General features: G+C 43.6%; 1 protein-coding gene across 1 annotated transcript in view; it reads left to right on the forward strand.

Moving 5' to 3' along the window:
* The first annotated feature begins 16,483 nt into the window (after nt 1-16,483).
* The window catches only part of LOC138419615 (zinc finger protein 320-like), a 31,597-nt gene continuing 21,781 nt past the window's right edge, over nt 16,484-26,299 (forward strand). The window contains exons 1-2 of the mRNA XM_069552463.1: nt 16,484-16,522; nt 16,858-17,028. Of these exons, the coding sequence (XP_069408564.1) occupies nt 16,484-16,522; nt 16,858-17,028 (210 nt within the window). The remainder of the gene's footprint in view (nt 16,523-16,857; nt 17,029-26,299) is intronic.

The following is a 26,299-nucleotide window of genomic DNA, read 5'->3' on the forward strand; positions in this document are numbered from 1 at the left end:
ATGGAATACGTGACACGCCCTTCAACCCCACTCTGCCCCGCCTCTGGTGGCCGAACTACCTTTCCACCCTCTCTTCCTCTGTTCACTTTGTCTCCACTCCAGCCCTTCTCTCCCAGCATCAAGTCTGTCCCTAGGTCATGTCTTCCACCCTTTTATACCCTCACTATACTGATCAGCCGTGGAGCAGGAAATGGCAACCCACTCCAGTATTCTCACCTGGAGAATTTCATGGACAGTGGAGCCTAGTGGACGACAGTCCATGGGAATCACAAAAAGTCAGACACGACTAAGGGACGAACCTTCCCTTTTCATACTGATCAGGGGCTCCTCTCCTATTCTGTCTTTACTCCTTCATGTCCCAAGAGATCCCAGCTTTCTTTCACTTTGTTTTTTACCATCTGCTTCTTTCACTGTTTATTCTTTCGTTCTTACCATCTCTTTGTGAAACACCCATCCTCCACACTGCCCTCAGATCTCACCCACTCTTCTGTTCTCCTCACGTTTCTATTTCTCTCAGTCACTCTGTCTCCTGATCCCTCTTGCCCACACATTCAGAGTAGGTGGGATGCACAAAGATGTCTGCCTTCTGAGAGAGCACTGATGAAATGAAAACTCAACAGTTTAAGGCAAGACAGGAAAATTAAATCCAAACTTTCCCTCTGCCCATTTTGGCCCCCTCCTTCCTTTTGCATGAGCCCTCTGTTAACCAAACCTCGAAGGAAGAACCTGCTCAACCATAAAGATCAATTTTTCTTCCTCTGGCACCAAGCCACATCACTCCTTAGAAGACAACATTCTCAATATTCTAAAGGATCACAATGAGACAGAAGGAAGGGGGCAGGGCACAACCATTAAAAGAAGTGGGAGGACAGGATGCCACAGTCATTGAGAAAAAAAGGATATGGCAAAAACTAGGCACAAGATGGTGGAAGAGTCTACTTCCAGTTGACCTTTAGCCTCATTACACTCTCACTCTAAGACATCCCCTAAATGACACATGCTCAGGCACAATGATAGATCACAGGATAACCACAAAAGGCCAAAAGGCAGGCAGAGGCCCAATCCCCAGAAACCCTGCCCCTTAAATAGAATAGTCCTCCCATCTACTTCTGCTTCATTGAATAGCCTTTGACTGTGTGGATCACAACAAACTATGAAAAATTCTTCAAGAGATGGGAATACCAGACCACCTGACATGCCTCCTGAGAAATCTGTATGTAGGTCAGGAAGCAGCAGTTAGAACTGGACATGGAATAACAGACTGGTTCCAAATAGGAAAAAGAGTACGTCAAGGCTGTATATTGTCACCCTGCTTATCTAACTTATATGCAGGGTACATCATTCGAAATGCCAGGCTGGAATCAAGATTGCCAGGAGAAATATCAATAACCTCAGATATGCAGATGACACGACCCTTATGGCATAAAGTAAAGAATTAAAGGGCCTCTTGATGAAAGTGAAAGAGGAGAGTGAAAAAGCTGGCTTAAAACTCAACATTTAGAAAACTAAGACCACGGCATTCTGTCCCATCACTTCATGGCAAATAGTTGGGGAAACAATGGAAACAGTGAGACACTATTTTGGGGGCTCCAGAATCACTAAAGATGGTGATGGCAGCCATGAAATTAAAAGACACTTGCTCCTTGGAAGAAAAGCTATGACCAACCTAGACAACATATTACAAAGCAGAGACATTACTTTGCCGACAAAAGTCCATCTAGTCAAGGCTGTTGTTGTTCCAGTAGTCATGTATGGATGTGAGAGTTGGACTATAAAGAAAGCTGAGTGCCGAAGAATTGATGCTTTAGAACTGTGATGTTGGAGATGACTCTTGAGAGTCCCTTGGGCTGCAAGGAGATCCAACCAGTCCCTCCTAATGGAAATCCGAGCTGGGTGTTCATTGGAAGGACTGATGCTGAAGCTGAAACTGCAATAATTTGGCCACCTGATGCAAAGAACTGACTCATTGGAAATGACCCTGATGATGGGAAAGATTGAAGGCGGGAGGAGAAGGGGACGACAGAGGATGAGATGGTTGGATGGCATCACTGACTCAACGGACATGAGTTTGAGTAAGCTCTGGCAGTTGGTGATGGACTGGGAAGCCTGGCATGCTGCAGTCCATGGGGTCGCAGACGGTCAGACATGACTGAGAGACTGAACTGAACTGAGAGCATTAGAGTAAGTGTATCTGAGAAAGACTTTTAAAAGGAGTACCAAGGCAATAGAGCTTAGATAACTTTAAGAGATACACCAAAAACCCAATGACAATCCATCAGTTTCTAGAAAGAGTTTATCATACTTATAGGCACTGCTCTGATGCAAACCCTGAGGCCTCTGAAAATAATGAGAATGGTAAACATAACCTTTATTGGACAAAGCTCCCCAGACTTGAGAAAATCACAAAACTTAGAAGGTCACTTGGAATGATCCCTTCTCAACTGGCAGATGTTGCTTTAAAAGTGTTCAACAACAGGGAACAACAAGAGAAGCAAGAAGATACAAGACTGAAAGCCACATTACCTGGTGGCAGCAGTGGATTCCCAGAGCACGAGTAACCTGAGGAGAGGTGAGCCACCATGGGGGAGGCAACAACGCGCTTAGTGTAAGGAGGACACTGGGAAACAGACTGTCCTTGGCTAAGGAGTAAGAAGGAAAGCAGTAACAGACAGGAGCCTGTCACTGCAGTAGAAAGAGATGAACACTCTGATGATGCCCCGGGAGCCCCGGGTACCTGTGACAGTGGGGACAAGCTGACTGACCTTCTGATAGCTACAGTGCGGCACACTCTGGTAGACAGCAAGATGGCGCAGAGAACGACCCAGTCCATCCCGGTCACAGGAGTTTCTGGAGAAGTGCAAAGCTGTTCTTTCTTACAACCTCTGCAATGCCGATTAGGGGACCTCAACCTGAAACACAGTTTCTTATATATGCCAACATGTCCAATCCCTCTTCTGTAAATTAAATGCACAAATGATTTTTTCACCAGAACAGCTTGACCTCTGCATCCTGTCAGGGCACCCGGTAAGCAGGCAGATGATGTTTGTGGACACTCTGGAGAAGGAGACTGATTCCCCCTCCCCAAGTATACAGAAAGGTAAGGCAGGAAGTGTGGACTGACAGCACCACAGGGAAGGCCAACAAACACATGGCCAATACAAATCCTGTTATTAGGGACACTGGAGGGATTCCCTGGTGGGTCAGTGGTTACAAGTTGGCACTTTTGCTGCAGTGGCCTGGGTTCAATTCCTGGTGAGGGAACTTGGGATCCTGCAAACTGTGTGGGACAGCTAAAAAAGAAAATAAAAAAGGACACTGGGACATCTAATGTAAAACAATACCTTCTGAGGCAAGAGACCCCAAAGATAATTCAGACAATTCTTGAAAAGTTGGCTTAACTGAGACTAATTAAACCTTGTAGATTCCTATATCAAACTCCTATCCTCCCAAAGAGGCGAACTCAGCAGTGTATGAATCATTGTCCAAGACGTGAGGGCCATTTGTGAGACAGCCCAAGATTGGCAGCCTGTAGTAAGTAATCCATATATGTTGTGCTCACAGCTACTGTGGGACAATACTGCTGGTTCTCAGTTCTGGACTTGAAGCATGCTTTTCCCTGCATTCCTACTGCAGAAGAACCACTGCAGCTGTCTGCTTTCTGGTGGCAGGACCCAGAAACACAGGGAGTCCAGCAGTACTGCTGGACAGCGTTGCCTCAGGGACTGAAGATTTCCCCTACCTTGTTTGGGGAAATGTTGGCTCGGGCTTATACTCCAATGTGTGTGGATGACTTGCTCACAACAAGCAAAGTGTCTAAAAAATACCATAAGAACCCTGAACTCGGCCAATTGTGGATGGAACGGCTCCCAGAAGAAGGCTCAAATCTGTAAGTAACAAGTCACGTACTTGGGTTTCATCCTCTGCCTGACAGAAAATGGGCAACTGCCAGCTTGGGAACACCCAAGACACACAGAGCTGAGGGGCTTCTGGGAAAGACAGGATTCTGTCCAATTAGGATCTCGAATTCAGGCTTTAAAAGAACATATGTTGAGCTCTTACTTCGACAAAAGAGCACCAAACAGCCTGGGAAATGATAAAAACAAGGTTAGACTCGGCTCCAGCTTTGGAACTAGCAGACTTAAACCTTTCACACTGTAAGTCCCTGAGGGACAAGGCCTGAGCCTCACATATTAATTCAAGCTCCGGGGAACATCCCTCGGCCCACTACTTACTTCTCAACCAAAACAGAGTGTTCAGGGTGGCCCCCTAGCCTTCGAGCTGTGGCAACTCCTTGTGCCAGACTTCAGGAAACCGAGCGGTTCACCCTGGGGCAGCCCACCACTGTGTACGTCTCTCACTTGACCACGCTGCAAAGGCAGGCAGCAAAGGCAGGCGATTCTCAAGCCATGAGAGGGTCACTGCAGATCAACTTGTCAAAATACCAGGTGGTGTATCCAGAAAAGGAGTGGGGATTCACTCTGGACCACACCACACCCGGGGGAGATGTGTGCATGTGGAACTGTCCTGACTACTGAGGCCCTCTTGCACACCATGCCACACCACAGTAACAGCACCCACACCAAGAGAGATGCCACAAAGGATTCACAAGCTCATAATGGAGGCTAACCTGTGGAAGACCACCGAGCAAGCCCCTCAAACTTGCATGATTCATGCTAAAAATAAAGACTGCTGTCAGACCTCCCCACATGGGGACCCTACACAGGAACCTGGGTCACCCAGAGTGGCAAGTAGACTAAAGTAAATCAAGTTGGAAAGGATAGAGAAAATAGACAGAGTAGGTGATTAAATAGTTAATCCCACTAGGAGATTGTAAGTAAAGAAAAAAGTATTGGAGACTCTGTAAGTTAAATGATCAGTCAAGAAAGCAGGTTTGCTCAGCAACAAAACCATGTGGCAAAGGCACAGGACCTGCCCCCAAACAATAAAACAGCAGTGGCATGAGCCCCACATCCTGCCCAGTGGGCTCAATAAGTTAATGACCCCCTAGCACATGCTTCTTTGTCTGCACTAAAAACAAAAATATAAGGAAAAGGTGACATTATGCTGAAACCTGAGATGATTTACCAAATTTTTGTGCATTTCCATTGAGCCATGAGAGTCCAAGCTTGACCATGTAAGGACAAGAAAATTCCCCCGCCCGATGAGGAGGCGGAGCTGACGATGGAAGCTGACTTCTAATCTTGAAGTTTGAACTTAACTTTGCTAGCGGATGAGATGAGTGCAATTGTGTGGTAGTTTGAACATTCTTTGGCATTGCATTTCTTTGGGATTGGAGTGAAAACTCACATTTTCCAGTCTTGTGGCCACTGCTGGGTTTTCCAAATTTGCTGGCATATTGAGTGCAGCACTTTCACAGCATCATCTTTGAGGATTTGAAATAGCTCAGCTGGAATTCCATCACCTCCACTAGCTTTGTTCACAATAATGCTTCCTAAAGCCCACTTGACTTCACATTCCAAGATGTCTGTCTCTAGGTGAGTGATCACACCATCATGGTTACCTGGCTCATTAAGATCCTTTTTGTATAGTTCTTCTGTGTATTCTTGCCACCTTTCCTTAATCTCTTCTGCTTCTGTTAGGTCCATGCCATTTCTGTCCTCTGTACCTCTAATTTTCTTGAAAAGATCTCTAGTCTTTCCCATTCTATTGCGTTCCTCTCTTTCTTTGCATTGTTCACTTAAGAAGTCTTTCTTATTTCTCTTGGCTATTCTTTGGAACATTTTATTCAAATGGGTTTATCTTCCTTTTCTCTTTTGCCTTTCATGTCTCTTCTTTACTCAGCTATTTGTAAGACCTCCTCCGGCAACCATTTTGCCTTTTTGCATTTCTTTTTCCTTGTGATGGTCTTGATCACTACCTCCTGTACAATGTCATGAACCTCTGTCCATAGTTCTTGAGGCATTCTCTCTATCAGATCTAATCCTTTGAATCTATTTGTCACTTCCACCGTGTAATCATAAGAGATTTGATTTAGCTCATACCTGAATGATTTCTAGTGGTTTTCCCTACTTTCTTCAATTTCGGTCTCAATTTGGCAGTAAGGAGTTCATGATCTGAGTCACAGTCAGCTCCTGGTCTTGTTTTTGCAGACTGTATAGAGCTTCTCCATCGTTGGCTGCAAAGGATATAATCAATCTGATTTCGGTATTGAGCATCTGGTGATGTCCATGTGTACAGTCTTCTCTTGTGTTGTTGGAATAGGATGTTTGCAATGACCAGTGTGTTCTCTTGGCAGAACTCTATTAGCCTTTGCCCTGTTTCGTTCTGTAATCCAAGGCCAAATTTGCCTGTTACTCCAGGTGTTTCTTGACTTCCTACTTTTGCATTCCAAAAGGGTTCATTTAGAGAGAAAAGATAAATGTTTCAATTTGTGTATAAAATATAATTTTCCCAAATTGCTGTCATAATTAGTTTCAGGGGGAGGTTTTTTTTTTCCCTTACACCTGGAATACACTTATTCTAACCAGCAATTTTTCAGATACAAACCATAAAAGTTATAAGCATATTCATCAGTCCTTCTGTTAAGCTTTGTGAAGTCTTCAGGTTTTCCATTAGAATCCTTACCCAGTTCAGAAAGTGGTATTTATCTGAAAGTCCTTTCTGTACATCTTCTTGAAGAGCAAGTATTTTTGTGAAACTTGGTTAGTACTATGACAATATTTTGAGATAGTAATTAGAATTATGCCTGATAACACTTTACCCAAACATATCAGAATTTTAGGAGTGCCGTATGGTTTCTACAATATCTATATTAGTAACATTTACCATACAATATAACCCGATACTTATTCCTCACTTGACAATACTTCCCATATCATTCTGTATCTAACATGAGCCGAATTGGTGTAATATCTCTCTTTGGGGTGTTTCAGGGTCCTCTGAAGCATCCAAAAGTTAGCTAGAAATCAAGTTCTTCATTACAATGACTTAGGAAGTTTTGTCAACAAATATCAAAAAGGTTTAGCACATTCAGTCAGATAGGATTATAGGTCATTGTGAAACAATAGCTTTTCACATAGCTAAGGTAACAATAAAAGATTTCAGAACAGATCATTTAAGAGATAAAGAAATTTAAATCTGTTATCAAATGCAGTTCACCATCTGAAGAAAATGTGTCATCTTAAGAGACAGAAAAGCTAAATTCAAGTTTTGCAACAGACGGAGAAGCAAAATTCAAAGCTAAATAAGTTTTACTTTATTTAAAAGGCGAACTTAATTCAATTTATTTTACACTTATTTTAAACCATGTACAAAACTCACTTCTCATGGTTCACTTTTCACAAACCTTATCACTTTCTGTACCTATTACTTTGTTCTTCCATCCTAAAAAGCCACCTGTAAGTCAGGCTTACTTCCTTTTCCCTTCACAAAGTGCAATTCCATTCCTCATATCTTCTTTACTGAAAACACACTTCATACTTGCCTTAAGCAACCAAGAATTGACTCTTATTATTATTATTTCTTTTTTTGGCAAGTTGGTCCATTTTTAATACTGAGTCAAAAAAAGTTGTTTTTGGCCTCCCGAAGTGCCCGTCCCTTTTTATTAAGGCGAACATATTTCCACATTCTAAGTAAACAGTTGCTATGACTGGGTAAAGTTGCCTCAGGTCCATCCTCCAGGAACTGCTGTCATTATCGGAATGCCATCCAGTCTTCAAGGGGGATATCAGCCTGGATCTGCTCTGTAATTATTCAGTTCAGTTCAGTTCAGTTCAGTTCAGTTCAGTTGCTCAGTCGTGTCCGACTCTTTGCGACCCCATGAATCACAGCACGCCAGGCCTCCATGTCCATCGCCAACTCCCAGAGTTCACTCAGACTCGCGTCCATTGAGTCAGTGATGCCATCCAGCCATCTCATCCTCTGTCGTCCCCTTCTCCTCCTGCCCCCAATCCCTCCCAGCATTAGAGTCTTTTCCAATGAGTCAACTCTTCGCATGAGGTGGCCAAAGTACTGGAGTTTCAGCTTTAGCATCATTCCTTCCAAAGAAATCCCAGGGTTGATCTCCTTCAGAATGGGCTGGTTGGATCTCCTTGCAGTCCAAGGGACTCTCAAGAGTCTTCTCCAACACCACAGTTCAAAGGCACCAATTCTTCAACACTCAGCCTTCTTCACAGTCCAACTCTCACATCCATACATGACTACTGGAAAAACCATAGCCTTGACTAGATGGATTTGTTGGCAAAGTACTGTCTCTGCTTTTGAATATGCTATTTAGGTTGGTCATAACTTTTCTTCCAAGGAGTAAGCGTCTTTTAATTTCATGGCTGCAGTCACCATCTGCAGTGACTTTGGAGCCCAAAAGAATAAAGTCTGACACTGTTTCCACTGTTTCCCCATCTATTTCCCATGGGGTGATGGGACCAGATGCCATGATCTTTTTTTTCTGAATGTTGAGCTTTAAGCCAACTTTTTCACTCTCCTCTTTTACTTTCATCAAGAGTCTTTTTAGTTCCTCTTCACTTTCTGCCATAAGGGTAGTGTCATCTGCATATCTGAGGTTATTGATATTTCTCCCAGCAATCCTGATTCCAGCTTGTGCTTCTTCCAGTCCAGCATTTCTCATGATGTACTCTGCATAGAAGTTAAGTAAGCAGGGTGACAATATACTACCTTGACGTACTCCTTTTCCTATTTGGAACCAGTCTGTTGTTCCATGTCCAGTTCTAACTGTTGCTTCCTGGCCTGCATAGAGATTTCTGAAGATGCAGGTCAGGTGCTCTGGTATTCCCATTGCTTTCAGAATTTTCCACAGTTTATTGTGATCCACACAGTCAAAGGCTTAAGTCCCCATGCTATTTCTGAGGCTCCGAAAGCAAAAGCAGAGGTGTGCCCTGCTTTTACGAAGGACTGAACACGAGTTCTCTTAGTTGCAAGGCAGATTCTTAACGTGGAATTCCTGTGACCACCAGAATGTCCTGTGAAAAGTCAGTGATTTGAACGAGTTACCTGCATTTGTATAACCAATATTTCTTTATCCACAACAATCATTTGTTGTAGAAATAACCTAAACGTTTTTGGCAAACAAGCCAATTACAAAAACGTGTGTGTGACAGGCTTCCCAGGTAGTACTATTGGTTAAGAACCACCTGCCCCTACCGGATACATAAGAGACGAAGGTTTGACCCCTGGGTTGGGAAGATGCCCTGAAGGAGGGCATGCCAATCCACTCCAGTATTCTTGCCTGGAGAATCCCATGGACAGAGGGCCCTGGTGGGCTAAGGTCCATAGCATCACAAAAAGTAGGACACGACTGAAGTGTCTGAGCACACAGCACGTGAGACAGACTGGGACCTGAGGCCCTTTACTGCAGGGCTTGCTCCTGGACAAATGTCTCCTTGGGCAACAGAACACAAAGACACTGGAAGGGACGAAAGAAACTGTAGTCACCCACATGCGCATTCAGGGCAATTCTGAACAATAAGAAATTAAAAGGCCACAGACCAGCTGCTATTTGAGGTTCCAGAAGCAAAAGCAGGGGTGTGCCCATGATGTCTGCCCACAACAGCCCCAAAGGGTGTGGAGTGGAGGGGCAGATCACCTCAGCTTCCGTCCTGCCCAACCCACCAATCTCCCCCTACCCTCACCCCATTTAGGGGACCAGCCTACCTCCCACTCCCACCTGTTGGAAAACAGCAAGGGAAACCTACTTTTTCTTGCTCTTACTGCAGCAGGAGCCCCAATAAAGCCTTGCCTGAATTTGTCCTCTGGTCTGTTAATTATTTCTATTAATTAAAGACCCCAAGGTTCCAGGTAAGTTATGTACTAACACACACACAGACACACACACACACATATCTATATATGGACATACTATTCAGCCATAAAAATGTAGATTTTTGTCACTTAAGACAACTTGGATGAATGTAGAGAACATTATTGTAAGTGAATTAAGAGAGAGAGAAACACGTATGTGCTAGCTTACATGTGGAATATGAAGAAGTGACACTTAGTCATACCAGACAGTAGAATGGTGGTTATCTGGAACTGGGACGTGGTGAAGATATATGGGAGATGTTGATCCAAAGGTAGAGACTTTCAGACATAAAACGAGTATGTTCTGGGGAGCTCTGTGCAGCTTGCTGGCTATAGTTAATCCTACTTTGTTACTACAGCTTGAAATTTGCTGAGAGGAAATCTTGTGTTCTCACCACACACACACACACACAAACATGGGAATTGGGAGGTGATGTGTGTTTTGAGTTGCTAAATCATGTGCAACTCTTTTGTAACCCAATGGACTGTGGCCCACCAGGCTCCTCTGTCCATGGGTTTTCCCAGGCAAGAATACTGGTATGGTTGTCATTTCCTTCTCTAGGAGATCTTTTTGAAGGGGGGGATTGAACCCAAAACTCCTGCACTGGCAGGCAAATTGTTTGCTACTTAGCCACCACAGAAGCCCATTTTGATTACTGGATTGTGATAAATATTTCACAGTGTGCATATGTCATATCATCACATTGTGCGTGTTATATGTACACATACCCTTTTCATTAGTCAATTCAACCTCAAGAAAACTGGAAAAGTGGGCAGTATGCGGGGCTTGATTTCTTGAGTGCTGCTCATCCAGGCTGTAAATTATGGCAGTGAGGCATTTTGCAAATACCTTTGTACCCTGATTAGAGATTTCCTTTCAGAAAGTCAGGGGTGGGGGTGGGGGCTGATTACCAGTGACTTTTTTTTTTTAAGGGGCCCCAGTGCATCTAGCCTTGAGATCAGGACTTTTGAGTCCTTCACTCCTGAATGCTGAGGTGCTCCACTCTGCATGAGGATGGACTAGGGCCTGGTCTATGGACTCAAGGGAATTATTGGGTCAGCTGAGGTCCCCAGTGCTGCTGTGTGTGTGTGACCTCATCTGGAGGGAAGTATGGTTAAGGAAAGTATGTGAAAACTCTTTTTTCTCAGTGTGGGTGTTTACTGTCCTGAGTCCCTCCTATGACAGCGGGCAGTAGAGGACTGTCTGTTCCACATGGTGAGGTCTTCCCTGTGTGTGTGGTTGAGGCATGGGAAGGGAATGTGTTAATTGCAAGCATTTAGGAACATTTCTTCAACTTGCATGACAGACCTCTAAAGACTCATGATACCTGAGGGAAAAGCTCAAAAGCTGAGGAAGAAGAAAGAAAAGAAGACAGGGATGGCTTTTTCTCAGGTAAAGTCATATTATGAATCTATTCTCAGTCTGTTCTTATTGAAATGCCCTTCTCTGTGCTAACTAATCATTCTGACGCTGAAGTATCCTACCTGACACCTTTCTATTGACATTCACCTGGGACCTTCTCTCAGTGCTTGTCATCTCTTAGATCCCGTCTCCCCACGACCCAGTGACCTGCACCTTGTGAGGAGGCTCCCCTGGGCACCGTCCTAGGCATGACTTCACACCCACAGGTTGGGGCTGTGGTCTCAGTGCTGTTGGGCAGCAGGGATTGCTGAGGGCCCATCTGGATGCACTGTCTGCACTCTGTCAACCAGGGTAAAGAAACTGTATCTGGAAGTCAGTTATTAACATGCCCAGTACCTGAAAAATCTGGAAAAGCAGCTGAATGGGAAATCAGTTCTGTTTTTATAGTACCTTTAAAACTATATGAGGACCTCCTTCAATTTCTTTGTGTTTGGGAATAGAATGGAAAGTTCAGAAAGAGATCTCAGGACTAGATGGTGTTTCGTATCATTGTCTGTTGCATCTTTTTTCTTCCTTTTCAGTTTCTTTTTTTTTCTTTTTTTAATTCTTTCTATTTTTTAAAATTCTTTCCATTGTCTATTTAAACCATGAAATCAAGTTTACTAATACATTTTATCTTTTCTTCTTGGTTGCAAGTTGCATCTTGCAGCAGGATATTGGTTCCTGAGGAAGAACTGAACTTAAAACCCCTGCAGTGGAAATGCAGGGTCTTAACCACTGGACCACCAGGAAAGTCCCAACTTACTAATTTTGATTCATTATTTATTTCAGAAACAATATTTAATGTAGAAAATTAGAGACCAAGAATTTGCTCCAAATAGCTTTCCATGGATTTATCAGAATATTATTTCTACTGAAATGATTCTTACCTCTTTTTCTGCTTCTCCTTTTGTGTGAAAATAAAAATTCTGCTCAGGGCCTATTGGTGAAATATATTTTCATTTCAGGGACAGTTGACCTTCATGGATGTGGTCATCAAATTCACTCCTGAGGAAAGGGAATGCCTGAACCCTGTTGAGAGGGCCTTGTACAGGGATGTGATGATAGACACCCTCAGAAATGTGCTCTCTGTGGGTAAGGATAACTTGCCTCTGAAGTTTGGGATCTGCCCTGGGGATGTGTCTCTGCATTTACTCTCTATGTCTCTTGGTAGTCCATTTTTCACGACTGAGGTCAAAGCCCTGTTGACTCAGACATGAAAAGCTTCATGATTGGCATTAGGAATTTAAACTTGTCCTTTCTTCAGGTAATCTGCCCACTACATGATACACAAGGACTTTTTCCTGAGCTTAAGTATTTACAAAGCTGATTTCAACCTTTTGAAATATCCAATTTCCTATTTTCTACCCCTATGGTCTTGATTTAATAGTTATTTAAAAGTAATAGATATTTTCATATTGTACTATTCCTTATGCATCAGAAGGAGGCAGAGACTGAATGAATTTGTGAAGTATTTTTCTTTCCATCTTTAATGCTTTAATCAATATTCACACCTTAGAATTCATCACAGAGATCATGCTGGAAAGAAACCCTATAAATGTGATGTATGTTGCAAGGCCTTTAGTCCAAATGCCAAGCTTGCAATTCACCAGAGAATTCATACTGGAGAGAAACCATATAAATGTGACATATGTGGCAAGGCCTGTAGTCAGATTGCAAGCCTTCTAGTTCATCGGAGAATTCATGCTGGAGAGAAATCGTATAAATGTGATGTTTGTGGCCAGTGCTTTACTCAAAATGCCAGCCTTGGAATTCTTCAGAGAATTCAAACTAGAGAGAAAACTTACAAATGTAATGAGTGTGACCAAGATTTCAATGCACGTTCAGCTCTAACCAAGCATCAAACAGTTCATATAGAAAAGAAATTGTATAAATGTAATCATTTTGCAGATAATCAGTGAATCCATACTGGAGTGAAACCTTACAGATGTAATAAATGCAGTAAAGTATATCATCCTTTTGACCTTCAGAAAAGTCAAACTGTAGGAAAACTGCACAAATAACGGTGGGTGTGGCAAAGCTTTGGATTCTGAGTTCAAAACTAACTAACCGTCATGTAATGAATTCTGAGATCTTACCCATGTAGTGATTGTGACAAGTGTTTTAGAAGGCATTCAAACCTTACAAATCGTGAAAACAAATCGTACTGGAAAGAAGCCATACATTTAGAGTGCAGTAAATCTTAAAGGGACCATAAGGTAACCTGTAGATGAGAGAAAGGATGTAAATGTAATATATGTGACCAGTGCTTCAGTACAAGTCTCATTAGTCACATCATCACGGAATTCATAATGCAGAGAAAGCAAATGTAATGAGTGGGGCAAATGCATCAGGTAGTATTCAGGCCTAAAAAGACATCAGGTGATCCATAGGCAAGAGACCTTACAAATGTAATCATTGTGGTGAGGTTTTTGTCAGGTGTTTCCATTTAGGCTTCATCAGAAAATTGATACTATAATACATAGAAGCTATGTTGATGTAATGAGTGTGTCAAGGCTTTTAGATAACAGTCTGAATTCAAGGTTCAGTAATGCAGTAGCCATCATGGTCAACAAAAGAGTCCAAAACACAGTACTTGGATGCAATCTAAAAAACGACAGAATGATCTCTGCTCGTTTCCAAGGCAAACCATTCAATATCACAGTAATCCAAGTCTATGCCCCAACCAGTAATGCTGAAGAAGCTGAAGGTGAACAGTTCTATGAAGACCTACAAGACCTTTGAGAACTAACACCCAAAAAAGATGTCCTTTTCATTATAGGGGACTGGAATGCAAAAGTAGGAAGTCAAGAAACACCTGGAGTAACAGGCAAATTTGCCCTTGCAATGTGGAATGAAGCAGGGCAAAGACTAATCGAGTTTTGCCAAGAAAATGCACTGTTCATAGCAAACACCCTCTTCCAACAACACAAGAGAAGACTCTACACATGGACATCACCAGATGGTCAACACTGAAATCAGATTGATTATATTCTTTGCAGCCAAAGATGGAGAAGCACTATACAGTCTACAAAAGCAAGACCGGGAGCTGGTTGTGGCTCAGATCACGAGCTCCCTACTCCCAAATTCAGACGTAAACTGAAGAAAGTAGGGAAAAATACTAGACCACTCAGGTATGACCTAAATCAAATCCCTTATGATTATACAGTGGAAGTGAGAAATAGATTTAAGGGACTAGATCTGATAGATAGAGTGCCTGATGAACTGTGGAATGAGGTTCATGACATTGTACAGGAGACAGGGATCAAGACCATTCCCATGGTAAAGAAATGCAGAAAAGCAAAATGGCTGTCTGGGGAGGCCTTACAAATAGCTGTGAAAAGAAGAGAAGCGAAAAGCAAAGGAGAAAAGGAAAGATATAAGCATTTGAATGCAGAGTTCCAAAGAATACCAAAGAGAGATAAGAAAGCCTCCCTCAGCCATCAATGCAAAGAAATCGAGGAAAACAACAGAATGGGAAAGACTAGAGATCTCTTCAAGAAAATTAGAGATACCAAGGGAACATTTCATGCAGAGATGGGCTTGATAAATGACAGAAATGGTATGGACCTAACAGAAGGAGAAGATATTAAGCAGAGGTGGCAGAATACTCAGAAGAACTGTACAAAAGAGATCTTGACAACCTGGATAATCACGATGGTAGGATCACTCATCTTGAGCCAGACAACATGGAATGTGAAGTCAAGTGGGCCTGAGAAAGCATTTAGTGGAGGTGATGGTATTCCAGTAGAGCTATTTCAAATCCTGGAAGATGATGCTGTGAAAGTGCTGCACTCAATATGCCAGAAAATATGGGAAACTCAGCAGTGGCCACAGGACTGGAAAAGGGCAGTGTTCATTCCAGTCGCAAAGAAACGCAATGCCAAAGAATGCTCAAACTACCCCACAATTACACTCATCTCACACACTAGTAAAGTAATGCTCAAAATTCTCCAAGCATGAAGCTCCAGATGTTCAAGCTGATTTTAGAAAAGGCAGCGGAACCAGAGATCAAGTAGCCAATATCCGCTGGATCATGGAAAAAGCAAGAGAGTTCCAGAAAAACATCTATTTCTGCTTATTGACTATGCCAAAGCCTTTGATTGTGTGGATCACAATAAACTGTGGAAAATTCAGAAAGAGATGAGAATACCAGACACCTGACCTGCCTCTTGGGAAACCTATATGCAGGTCAGGAAGCAACAGTTAGAAATGGACATGGAACAACAGACTGGTTCCAAATAGGAAAAAGAGTACGTCAAGGCTGTATATTGTCACCCTGCTTATTTAACTTATATGCAGAGTATATCATGAGAAATGCTAGGCTGGAAGAAGCACGAGCTGGAATCAAGATTGCCGGGAGAAATATCAATAACCTCAGATATGCAGAGACACCACCCTTATGGCAGAAAGTGAAGAGGAACTAAAAAGCCTCTTGATGAAAATGAAAGAGGAGAGTGAAAAAGTTGGCTTAATGCTCAACATTCAGAAAACGAAGATCATGGCATCCAGTCCCATCACTTCATGGGAAATAGATGGGGGAACAGTGGAAACACTTTATTTTGGGGGGCTCCAAAATCACTGCAGATAGTGATTGCAGCTATGCAATTAAAAGACACTTAGTCCTTGGAAGGAAAGTTACGACCAATGTGTAGACAGCATATTAAAAGGCAGAGACATTACTTTGCCAGCAAAGGTCCATCAGGTCAAGGCTATGGTTTTTCCAGTGGTCATGTATGGATGTGAGAGTTGGACTGTGAAGAAAGCTGAGCACCGAAGAATTGATGCTTTTGAACTGTGGTGCTGAAGAATCTCTTGAGAGTACCTTGGACTGCAAGGAAATCCAACCAGTCCATTCTGAAGGAGATCAGCCCGGGGATTTCTTTGGAAGGACTGATGCTAAAGCTGAAACTCCAGTACTTTGTCCACCTCATGCGAAGAGTTGACTCATTGGAAAAGACTCTGATTATGGGAGGGATTGGGGGCAGGAGGAGAAGAGGACGACAGAGGATGAGATGGCTTGATGGCATCACTGACTCGATGGACATGAGTTTGGGTGAACTCCGGGAGTTGGTGATGGACAGGGAGGCCTGGAGTGCTGCGAATCATGGGGTTGCAAAGAGTCGGACACGACTGAGCGACTGAACTGAACTGAAGAGTTGCTTATACAACCCCCTTTATGTCACTATTTAAAGAGTTGGATTTAGAAAGGGAAATAATTAAAACACGTTGGATAAAAGAAACAATAATGCAGTTCATAATCATTTAAAGTGTCTTGCTCTTAAAAGGCTGTGCTTAGTGACCCAAATGATCACATCCGTTAAGTCCTCCATCTCAGACACCCAGGTACTGATCCTGAGTTTGTTGAACTCAGCTCTATGCTGAGTTTGCTGTTTTGTAGGGTGTCAGTAGGGAATAGCCCATTTCTACCCAGGCAGAGTTTTGTATTTGTAATATAGAGACCAGTTCAATTCTTGTTTCCTAAAACTCCCCATGTTCCCAGATCCCTGAATTGCTTCAGCCTCACTAGCAGGATCTGAGCACACCATGCTGTGAAAAAGAGCTTTTTATTGAGAATAAACCCTTTTAGTCTTAAGAGGAAGTGTCTTGGCTTCCGACATAACTTGAAGCTTTACCTGAGCAGTGTTACAGACGGTAACTTATTGCTGTCAAGGTAACAGGCCCCGCCCCCTCCGCGCCTCGCCCCTCCCACGAATTCTGCGCACAGCGAATGCTCGCCCCGCCCCTGGTCGGAAGCCTGGGCTCTAAAACCAAGAGCCCTTTCACACGGAGCGGGAAGTCGGAGAGCGCGGAGCCGAGGTCTCCGAGCGGCGCCTCAGCTTCCTTCTCGAGTAAGTTTGCAGAGCTCGCCACCCATCCAGTCCCCACCTCCGCGCCCGCTCACTCGTCCTCATGGTGTGGGAATTGCCAGCGACCTGAACACCCTGGCACCCGGTGCTCGGCCCCGAATAGACGCCGCCGCTGCCGCTGCCGTTGCGGCCCAGTTGTCTTTTCGTTTGGGTTTTAAGTGTTTCTGAGGCGGTTTCGGCCCTCGGTCCGCGTAGACACCGCCTCTGGCGACATTTTCTTGCTTAAAACCCTTGTTTACCTCTGGCCTCGCCAAGTAAAGCCCTCTCTCGCGAGTTGGAGTCGCGCCCACCGTGTCGCCTTTTCGACCGCTGGAGGCAGAGCCCGTCGCCCCCGCCCGTGGAGGGGCCGCGCCCTCTCCCCGGTCCCAGGATTCCGGAGAGCCCGCCCTGCTCCTGAGTCCCCTGCCTCCCAGTCCCTCTGTCCTCACGTCTCCTCAGGCCAGTCCTGCCCCGCAGGCAACCCCCTTTCCTGTCAGCTTGTCCCCTCACCCACCTGGGCCAGCCGTGTGACAGCCAGTGCTGTTTCATGCCCAATTCAGCTCGGTTGGGAAAGGTGGTCTTCCGGTCCGGGGCCGACTCGTCGCCCACTCAGTAAATTCAGGAGGCAGGAGGATCAGGAGAAGCAGAGTCAGATGGACTGAGAGAAATAACTGAAACTGAGGAAAAAAGCATCAGGGAGAACCAATGGGAAAACTGAGACTGGCTGAGGGATTTGCAAAGGGATAGTCAAGTCAAAGAGGTTAAGGCTTGAAAATAGACAACTGAGTAAAATAGAGAAGTATTAATAATTAGAAAGCCAGATCTCCAGGGACTGGAAAACAGCACAGGGAGAACTGCCCTGTCTCAGTGATGGGAGCGGGAAGGCGAAGGGCGATGAGGAACATCAGAGGTGGAGAGTCCCTAACTGGGTTTTGGCTGGGTATGAATCCAGGCCTCTTGGGTTAGACCCCCCGAGTTGCGTTTTCACCCGGTTGGAGTCCCGCCACAAAGGTTCAAGCCTCAATCTGAGGTGGCCGGTTTTATGGTGTTGGCAGCGAAAGGTAAGGAGCAGAGGAAGAAAGGGCTGGAAGGAAGCATAGCCACATGGCCTGCCAGAGAGTGGGGAGGAAGGGAGAGTCACAGCGAGAGAAGGGGAGTAATCTGGAGCGCAGAGAGGGAGCCGAAATGGGGGAAGAAAGAGGCAGACATAGGTATGGATTTTTGAAAGACTCAGGAAGGTTGGAGAGAGAGAGCGTTTCGAGGGGGAACGACTTGCAGCAGCCTGGGACAGGACACGTGTGAGGGAGGAAATAGGACAGGAGCAGCAGGAGAGCAGAGGGGGGGAAAAGAGACACCGAGACTCAGATGAAATAGGGAGCTAGGTGAACAGAGGGGTAAGCTCGATCCAGTTGTGGCCAGTTATTTGGATACAGATGATTTTTTTTAGTTATACAGAGGAGGATGAGAATTTCAAAACTCCTGTCTATAAGGCTTGTGTCTTTTTTTATTAGTTGTGGCAGAAGATGACTTTCATTTGCAAACCCTGTTGAGCCTGGGGCAGTGGCTTGATTCACTGAGTTGTGAGTAACCCCCTTCCCTTGTCCTGTCATGAGACGGAGGTCAGGGAAGAAGAGACCTGGGGCAAGAAATGACTGACTCTGTCACTCTGTGGTAGTTTTTTTTTTTTTTTTTTTTTTAAATTAATGTTTTGGCTGTGCTGTCTTTGGTTCTGTGCTGTGGGGTCAGGAGTTGTGGCTCCCAGGTTCTAAAGCACAGGCTCAGTAGTTGTGCACAGGCTTAGTTGCTTGTACTTGTGGAATCTTCCTGAACCAGGGATAGCACCCATGTCCCCTGCATTGTCAGGCAGATACTTATCCACTGTATCACTATTGGGTGCCATTTTTAAAGGAACTCCTTTTTTTTTTTTTTAATGGATTCACATTTTCTTCTTTCTTTATGTATGGTGCTTTTTGTGGCTTGGAATAGGTCTTAATTCATGCAGTTTCTGTAATCATTTTTAAGTTCAGAAATAAGCTTTTTTAGTTTCCAGTATTCTACTCTTATCATCCTTTTCTAAATATGATTATTCTCAGGGTTTTTTTAAACTTTGACACCAGATTTTTAGATTAAAAATAATTCACAATTTTTTTTTCAAATTTTTTTCGGATTTATTCCTAGCCTGAGTGCTTTTTTCCCTTCATCTCGTACACTTGAAATTTTCTTTGGTAAGTAGTAAATCATCTTAGACTATTTTGTGCTATACTTAGCAAAAATGTCACCTCGTTTATCAATTCTATTGAGGTAGATGAACCTAGAGCCTGTTATACAGAGTGAAATAAGTCAGAAAGAGAAAGACAAATACTGTATATTAATGCATGTATATGGAATTTAGAAAGATGGTACCAGTGATCCTACATGCAGGGCAAGAAAGGGAGACACAGATGTAAAGAACAGACTTTTGGACTCAGTGGGAGAAGGCGAGGGTGGGATGATTTGAGAGAATAGCATTGAAACATGCATATTACCATATGTAAAATAGAATGATCAGTGCAAGTTTGATGTACAAAGCCGGGCACCCAAAGCCAGTGCTCTGGGACAATCCAGAGAGATCGGGTGAGGAGGGAGGTGGAAGGGGTTCAGGATGAGGGGGACACATGTCCAATTCATGTTGATGTATGGCAAAAACCATTACAATATATAAAATAATTATCCTCCAATTAAAATAATTAAAAATGAGGACACTGAAAAAATACAAGTTAATAAGCAAAGATCATGTCCCTCCCTTTCTCCGAATTCAAAGAGACATACATCTTGGAGGGTTTTATGTATGTAACATCGTGTAATAACATAGACATATTTTCAACTGTGGTTTTACCAAAGACATGAATTGTGTGTATGTGTTTATATGTGCACACACAAATGGATGTTTCTGGTCTCAGCTCTTTACCACAGAATAACGGAGGTATGACATTAGATCTTGTGAAATTAAAGGCATTTCTTTGAGAAGTGGGAAAATAAAAGAACATTTAACACAATAAAACCAACAAAATAAAATGCTTCATTCTTTCAAAAAAAGAGAAAAAAAACACACCTAGTTTAACTGGTTAGTCTAATGGTCTGTTTTCTCCGTTTTCTATGATCAGTGAAAAATGAGCTGTGAGGTGATATGAAGATGTTTCCCTCAGGTCCCTTTTTGACTTTTCTGTGCAAATGAGGAAGGATGGGCTGGATTGACCTGGAACCTTCCAACAGAGCCTCTCTATTTATGATAAAAAAGGTTGCTCAGATCCTATTTCTAAGCTGACCCCTTACAATGTTTTTTGTACTGGTGGATATATATTTGCAATTCTGTATTTTTAAAATATTTTACTGCAATCTTATAATAAAGAATTACCTGCTTGGTATCAGTTTGACCCAGTCTTGAAAGAAAGGTTTCTTTTGCTCAGATACATAACAGATGTTCCTGGTCTTAAATGGGATGGGCATTAAAGACAAACTTGGCCCCCTTGCCCTTCAGCCTCTCACTTATACCCGGTTCTTTTATACCCGGTTCTTTTCACTCAGCTCAGACCTTCTCATAAACGGCTTCTCTCTCGGCCTGAGGGAGTCCACTTGTAACATGGAGATGAGAGACTAGACCGGAAGAGCAACACTGACCCCTGAAATGATTAGCCAAATTAGCTGTGTGTTTGTGTGTGGTAGTTCTGGTTTGGAGGGAGTGTCTGGCAGTGATTAGAATTTTAAGTCCTCCCTGAATGAAAAACAAAAAGGAAAACTGTAGGATAGAGGCAGGATCACAGGCTCAGAATCAGATGACTTCTATGAATAAGAGTAAACCTGAAGGGAAATTTTTTTTACGTCCTGACGTTCAGACTTCCACTTCTTGGGACAAAAACTTGACTCCTCGCTGTGGCTCCACAGCCCTCTGTCAAGCTCAGGCCCCTGTCAGTGTCTCCAACCTCATCCTGGGAGTTGACCCTTTGCTCATGGTTCAGCCTGTCCTGGTCTCATTTACCTTTTCTCTGTTTCCAAATACCAAAACCATTTCTGTTGGATACCTTAGTTTCTTTTCTCACCTTCAAGTCACCCTGGCTGAGGCCCTTTGTCACCCTTCAAGTATAGGCTCAGAGAGGTCTCCCCACCCGGTCTCTCTCATGTTACCCAGGTTTATTGCCTGTGTATCAGTTGCCATCAGCAGAAATCAATGCCCTTCTTCATGGGTTATGAGTCCTTCCTGGTTCCCCTCTTTTTAGGGCTCATAGTGTTCCTCTTCTTCCCAGCGTGGCTGCAGTACCTGTTACTGGAAATGTCTTTAGATGACAGGACTATGGGTTGGGCTGAAATAATCCTCAGGGAAGACCAAGAGAACAGGGCAGATGATGAAGATGTTTCCCATGTTCTGGACATTTCAGCTATAGTTGATCTTTACCCCATGTGACTACTTAATTACTCAAAAGATGAGCCAAGAAATATAGGAAATCCTGAAAAGCCCTACAGACCTGGTGTCCTCAAGCAGTGGGCTAAGGTGTCCCTGCATTTAGTCTGCTGTGTTTAGTCCGCTGCAGCCCCCAGATCTAAGTTCTGCGCATCCAGGGACTGGTCGCCATCATGGACCGCAGCTTTGCTATCTAAGACTTCATGTGCTCAGTGTCAGTGATTGTGATTTCAGTGCGCTGAGGATGAACAGAAATCCAAAACCTAATGGGGCAAGAAGGAGACGCTGCCCCCCCGCCCCACCCCAAGAGCTAGAATATCTTCCAAGTAGGTGTGGGTGAAGGAAACAGGAGAGAGTGAGACCTGGAGACCCTTGCTTTGAGACTTCCTCATCTCAAATGCCTTTGTACGTGGACTCCATAATGTCCCCAGGTGGTGCCAGATTTTCCAGAGAGCTAGTCTCTTGATTTTCATACTGCATGTGCAGTGTCCTTTGGGCGGTAGCTCTTGGGCACTCCTCTTGTGATCCCCTTTGCCAAGAAACCCCTGTGCGCTTTAGTCCTGCTTAGTCCAGTCACGCAGGGAGGAGAGGTAGACAAATGGGGTAAGTAGAGGGAGCCTGGTGGGGTCTGCAGGATGGTTGTGGCAGTACTTGGGGGCATCCAGGTGAGCCCAGTGAATGGAGCATGCGCCCATCCCAAGTGTAGTTGCAGGGACAAGGGGTGTGTGGATCTGTTGGAAGAGAATGTCTCTGTTCAGGCTGGAGCACCTGGAAGCAGGTTTGTTGGAGAGCCCGCATGGAGTGGTTTGAGGTTCTACTGCCTGAGCTTGTGTTCCCCGGGACAGCAGTGCTGAGGCTGACATGTGCCTGCACAGGTTTGATTTGACAACTCATGACCACACGTGAGCAGCAATGAAAAACGTGGAATTCAGCCAAGAGAAGTCTTTTCCACTGTTAGAACGGTGGCCTGGGCTGAGCCTGCAGGCAGCTATGGGTGCAGGAGGATGGGAGCCTTGGGCTTGAGGGGCTGGTTCTAGCAGGTGCCCCCAGCATCCACTCCATGCCCTGGCTTTTGTTGGCTCTTTTAGCAGGCAGGCACCATAGAGTAACAGGGAAAATCTCAGGTCATTTTTTGCATCAACTTTGGTATCATTGTGTACTTGGGGTTGCCGGTGCAGAAAGATTCATGTGCATTTGGGAAGATACCAAGAGAATCTGGAGTGTTTCCTTGGAAGATGCTGAGGTCTCACTGGTCCATGTGCATCATTGGAGTTATCCCTCTTTTTCATAGTCTTTGGAGATTTCGATGTTTGACCTGGATCACTCACTGTAAATGAAACTATGGTGTCTTGTGTCTGTGGATCCTTGGGTGTCCTCTTTCGTATTTTGCCTCATGGATGAGTTATCAGGGCTTGGAACACTTTTTGTTTGTATAAGAGGGTTTGAGGCTCATTATAGGCTCTGTGGACACTCTGTTGGACACCATGAAAGTTTGTAAGTTTGTTTGAGGCCCGCTGGGAAATTAGGAGTACTAATGTTAAGACTGCGGAATGCTTGTTATAAGGTGGTCCTGCTCGGTAGGTATCTCTGGGCCCAACCTGAGAAGAGTCATAAAGTCGTCTGATGTAGGGAAGATGGCTCTGAAAAATCAGAGGGCTGCGATTCTACAGTGATCTGTAGCCCGGAGGCTCCTCCTTTAGAAGATGAAGCTGCAACTCCCTTGCTGCCAATCTGGGTTCTGTGTTATCCACTCCTGTCCCTCCCAAAATAAGCACACACACAGGCACAGTACAGAAAACATGGAATCTTAACTGCACTGTTGGTGGTAATGTTAATGGTACTGCTATGTTGGAAAATAAAATGGAAGTTCCTTAGCAAATTAATATAGAACTGTTCTTCAGTCTGTCAAACCCATTTCTGACAGATATCCAAAGAAAAAGCGATCAGAGGTATGTCCAGAGTCCCATGAGTGTGACTGGATCTGCAGTACCCAAGGCATAGACACAGCCCAGATGTCTCTTGACAAAAGAATAGGTAACAAAAGTGTGGTATAGAAATATTTATTATATACTATATATTCATGAACTATTTTTCTCTATATATAAATATAAAAATCAGGAATCCTGCATTTATGCCAAAATGAATGAACCTAGAGAACATTATGCCAAGTTAAATAAGCCTGACGAATGAGGACAGACACTGTATGTGGAAACTAGACTTGTCATAATTATAGACCATCGAGTTATAAGACTGTTACCAGGAGGTGGGTGGAGGGGGAAATGGGGCACTGGTAGGCAAAGAGTAGAGATTTTCAGTTGTAAAATAAGTAAGTTCTGGGGATCTGAGGTACTGCATGCTGCCAGTAGTGTTTCTATATACTTGGAATTCGCCCAGAGAGAAATAATACAGTGTACTCATAGGTGGAAGTGTAACTTTCTCGACTATAATAATTATTCAGTGTATGAATCTATCACATGATCACTTTATACACAGTACGTTTATACCATTTTTGTTAGTTACACCTTAGTAAGGCTGGGAAAGAAAAAGAGAGTTGGGGAGTGCTCTTCTCCTCTGAACGGTGCTCAGTCCAGGCTTCACGTTTCATTCATGAGGCATTTTGCATACCCATGTTTTGTACCCTCTGACTAGAGATTCCCCTTCAGGTAGTTTGTGTTGGTCCACAGCTCGAGAATGTTTAAGATGCCTCAGTTGATTCCAGTCTGGATCCCTCACTGAGCATCAGGACTCTGAGTCCTCCCAGTCCTGAGGGCTGAGATGTGGCCTGAGAAGGGCATGCTCTGTTCTAACTGGGGATGGATCAGGGCCTGCTGTGTGACCTGAAGGAGATTGCCTGGTCAGCTGAGATGCCCCCTGCTGCTGTGTACATGAGGCCTCACCGGAAAGGAAGTGTGATCCGAGGGAAAGTGTGGGAAAGTCCCATGTTGGTCTCTCTGTGGGAGTTGACTGTCCTGAGACCCTCCTGAGACAGTGGCCACAGGGGACTGTGTGTTCCTCATGGTGAGGGCTTCCCTGTGTGTGTGGTTGGGGCTCAGGAAGGGGGTGTGCTGACTCTAAGCGTTAAGTAGCATTTCAACTTTCATGATAGACCTCTGAAAACTTATATTGCCTGAGGAAGCTCTGACATTAAGGAAGCCTTTCTCTGGACTCGCTAATCGTGTCTGATTCTGGAGTGTCCTATCTGACTCCTGTATACTCACACTCACCTGGGGCCTTCCCTCAGGCCCTGTAGTCTCCACTTAGATCCCATCTCCCCATGACCTGGTGACCTGGCCCTTGTGAGGAGGCTCTGTCAACCAGGGTAAGGAAACTGCATGTGGAAGTCAGGTATTAATATGCACAATAGCTGGTAAAATCTGGGAATCAGATCAATTAGGGGCAGTTTGTTCTGACTTTTTTAAGGCAGTTCAAACTAAAATGTGAGTCAAACTCTTGAAATCATTATGGCTAATAGAATGGAAAGTTCAGAAATAGACATGAGTGATACAGTGTTTTTTAGTTTATCATCAGATTTAAACTACGAAATGAATCTAAGTTTGGCAGGTGGAAATTTTCATCACCTCCATTCTTCAGAGGTTGTCCTTTCACTCTGTGGATTGAATCCTTTGACACAGAGATGTTTTAACCTTTAATGCAAGCAAGATTCCACCTTCATTCTTTTGCTGGTGGATATATATTTTCTCAGCATCATGGTTATTGAGACTGTCCTTTCCCTTTTGTGTATCTTGACATCTTTGTGAATATACCTTACATATACACAAAGAATTATTTCTGAGTACTGTGTTCTGTTCAGTTGGTGTATTTATCTGTTTTTATACATCACCTTGATTACCTTGTAATACGTTTTGAAATAGAAAGACCTCCATCTTCTTTCTTCAAGAGTTTCACTGTTTGCTCTTTGAATAGTTCTGTGACTTTCACCATGTTTTATTCTGCTTCTACAAAGATTGTCATGGCAGTTTTGATAATGAGTTAATTGGTTGATTGATCCTTTGTGGGGTTATTAAAGAATCTTTTTTGATATAGCATGTTTCTTTTGTAATCTTTATGATTTTTACCTATGAAACTTTGTCATGTGGGAAAGGAGATAAATTTACTTCTTTTTCAATTTGGGGACCTTTGATTTCCTTTTCTCATCTAATTGCTCTAAGGATTTCAGTGCTTTGTTGAACTGTAGTGCAGTGTGCATCCTTGCCTTCCTCTTGACCTCAGAGGAAAAGCTTTCATTCTTTCCCCATTGCTGTGCTCTTTTCATAATGGCATTTATTATGTTGATGTTGGTATAATTTATTGTCTGTAGTTTGTTGAGTGTTCCATCTTGAAAGGTTGTCAAATTTTTGTGAATGGTTTTTTCTGCGTCGAGATGATCCTGTGTTTTTTTTTCCCCTTTAATCTGTTAATGTAGTGTGTCATATTAATTGATTTTTTTATGTTGACTTCTCCTTGCCTTATAGGAATAAAATCCACTTGGTCATGGTTGTCAGATCTTTTTATTTATTTGTTTTAATTGAAGGATAATTGCTTTATAGAAGTTGTTGTTTTCTGCCAAATACCAACATGAATCAGCCATAGGTATACATATGTCCCCTCCCTCCCAACTTCCTCCCTATCCCACCCCTGTAGGTTGTTAGAGAGCCCCTGTTTGAGTCCCTGAGTCATTGAGCAAATTGGCATTGGCTCGCTACATATGGTAATGTAAGTTTCCATGTTACTGTCTCCATACATCTCACCCTCTCCTTCCTCCGCTCCACCCTCCGTCTGTTCTCTGTGTCTGTTTCTCCAGATCTTTTTAATATGTGTTGAAGTTGGTTTGCAAGTATT

Source organism: Ovis canadensis, chromosome 14, assembly GCF_042477335.2.
Source record: "Ovis canadensis isolate MfBH-ARS-UI-01 breed Bighorn chromosome 14, ARS-UI_OviCan_v2, whole genome shotgun sequence".
NCBI classification, from domain to species: Eukaryota; Metazoa; Chordata; class Mammalia; order Artiodactyla; family Bovidae; genus Ovis; species Ovis canadensis.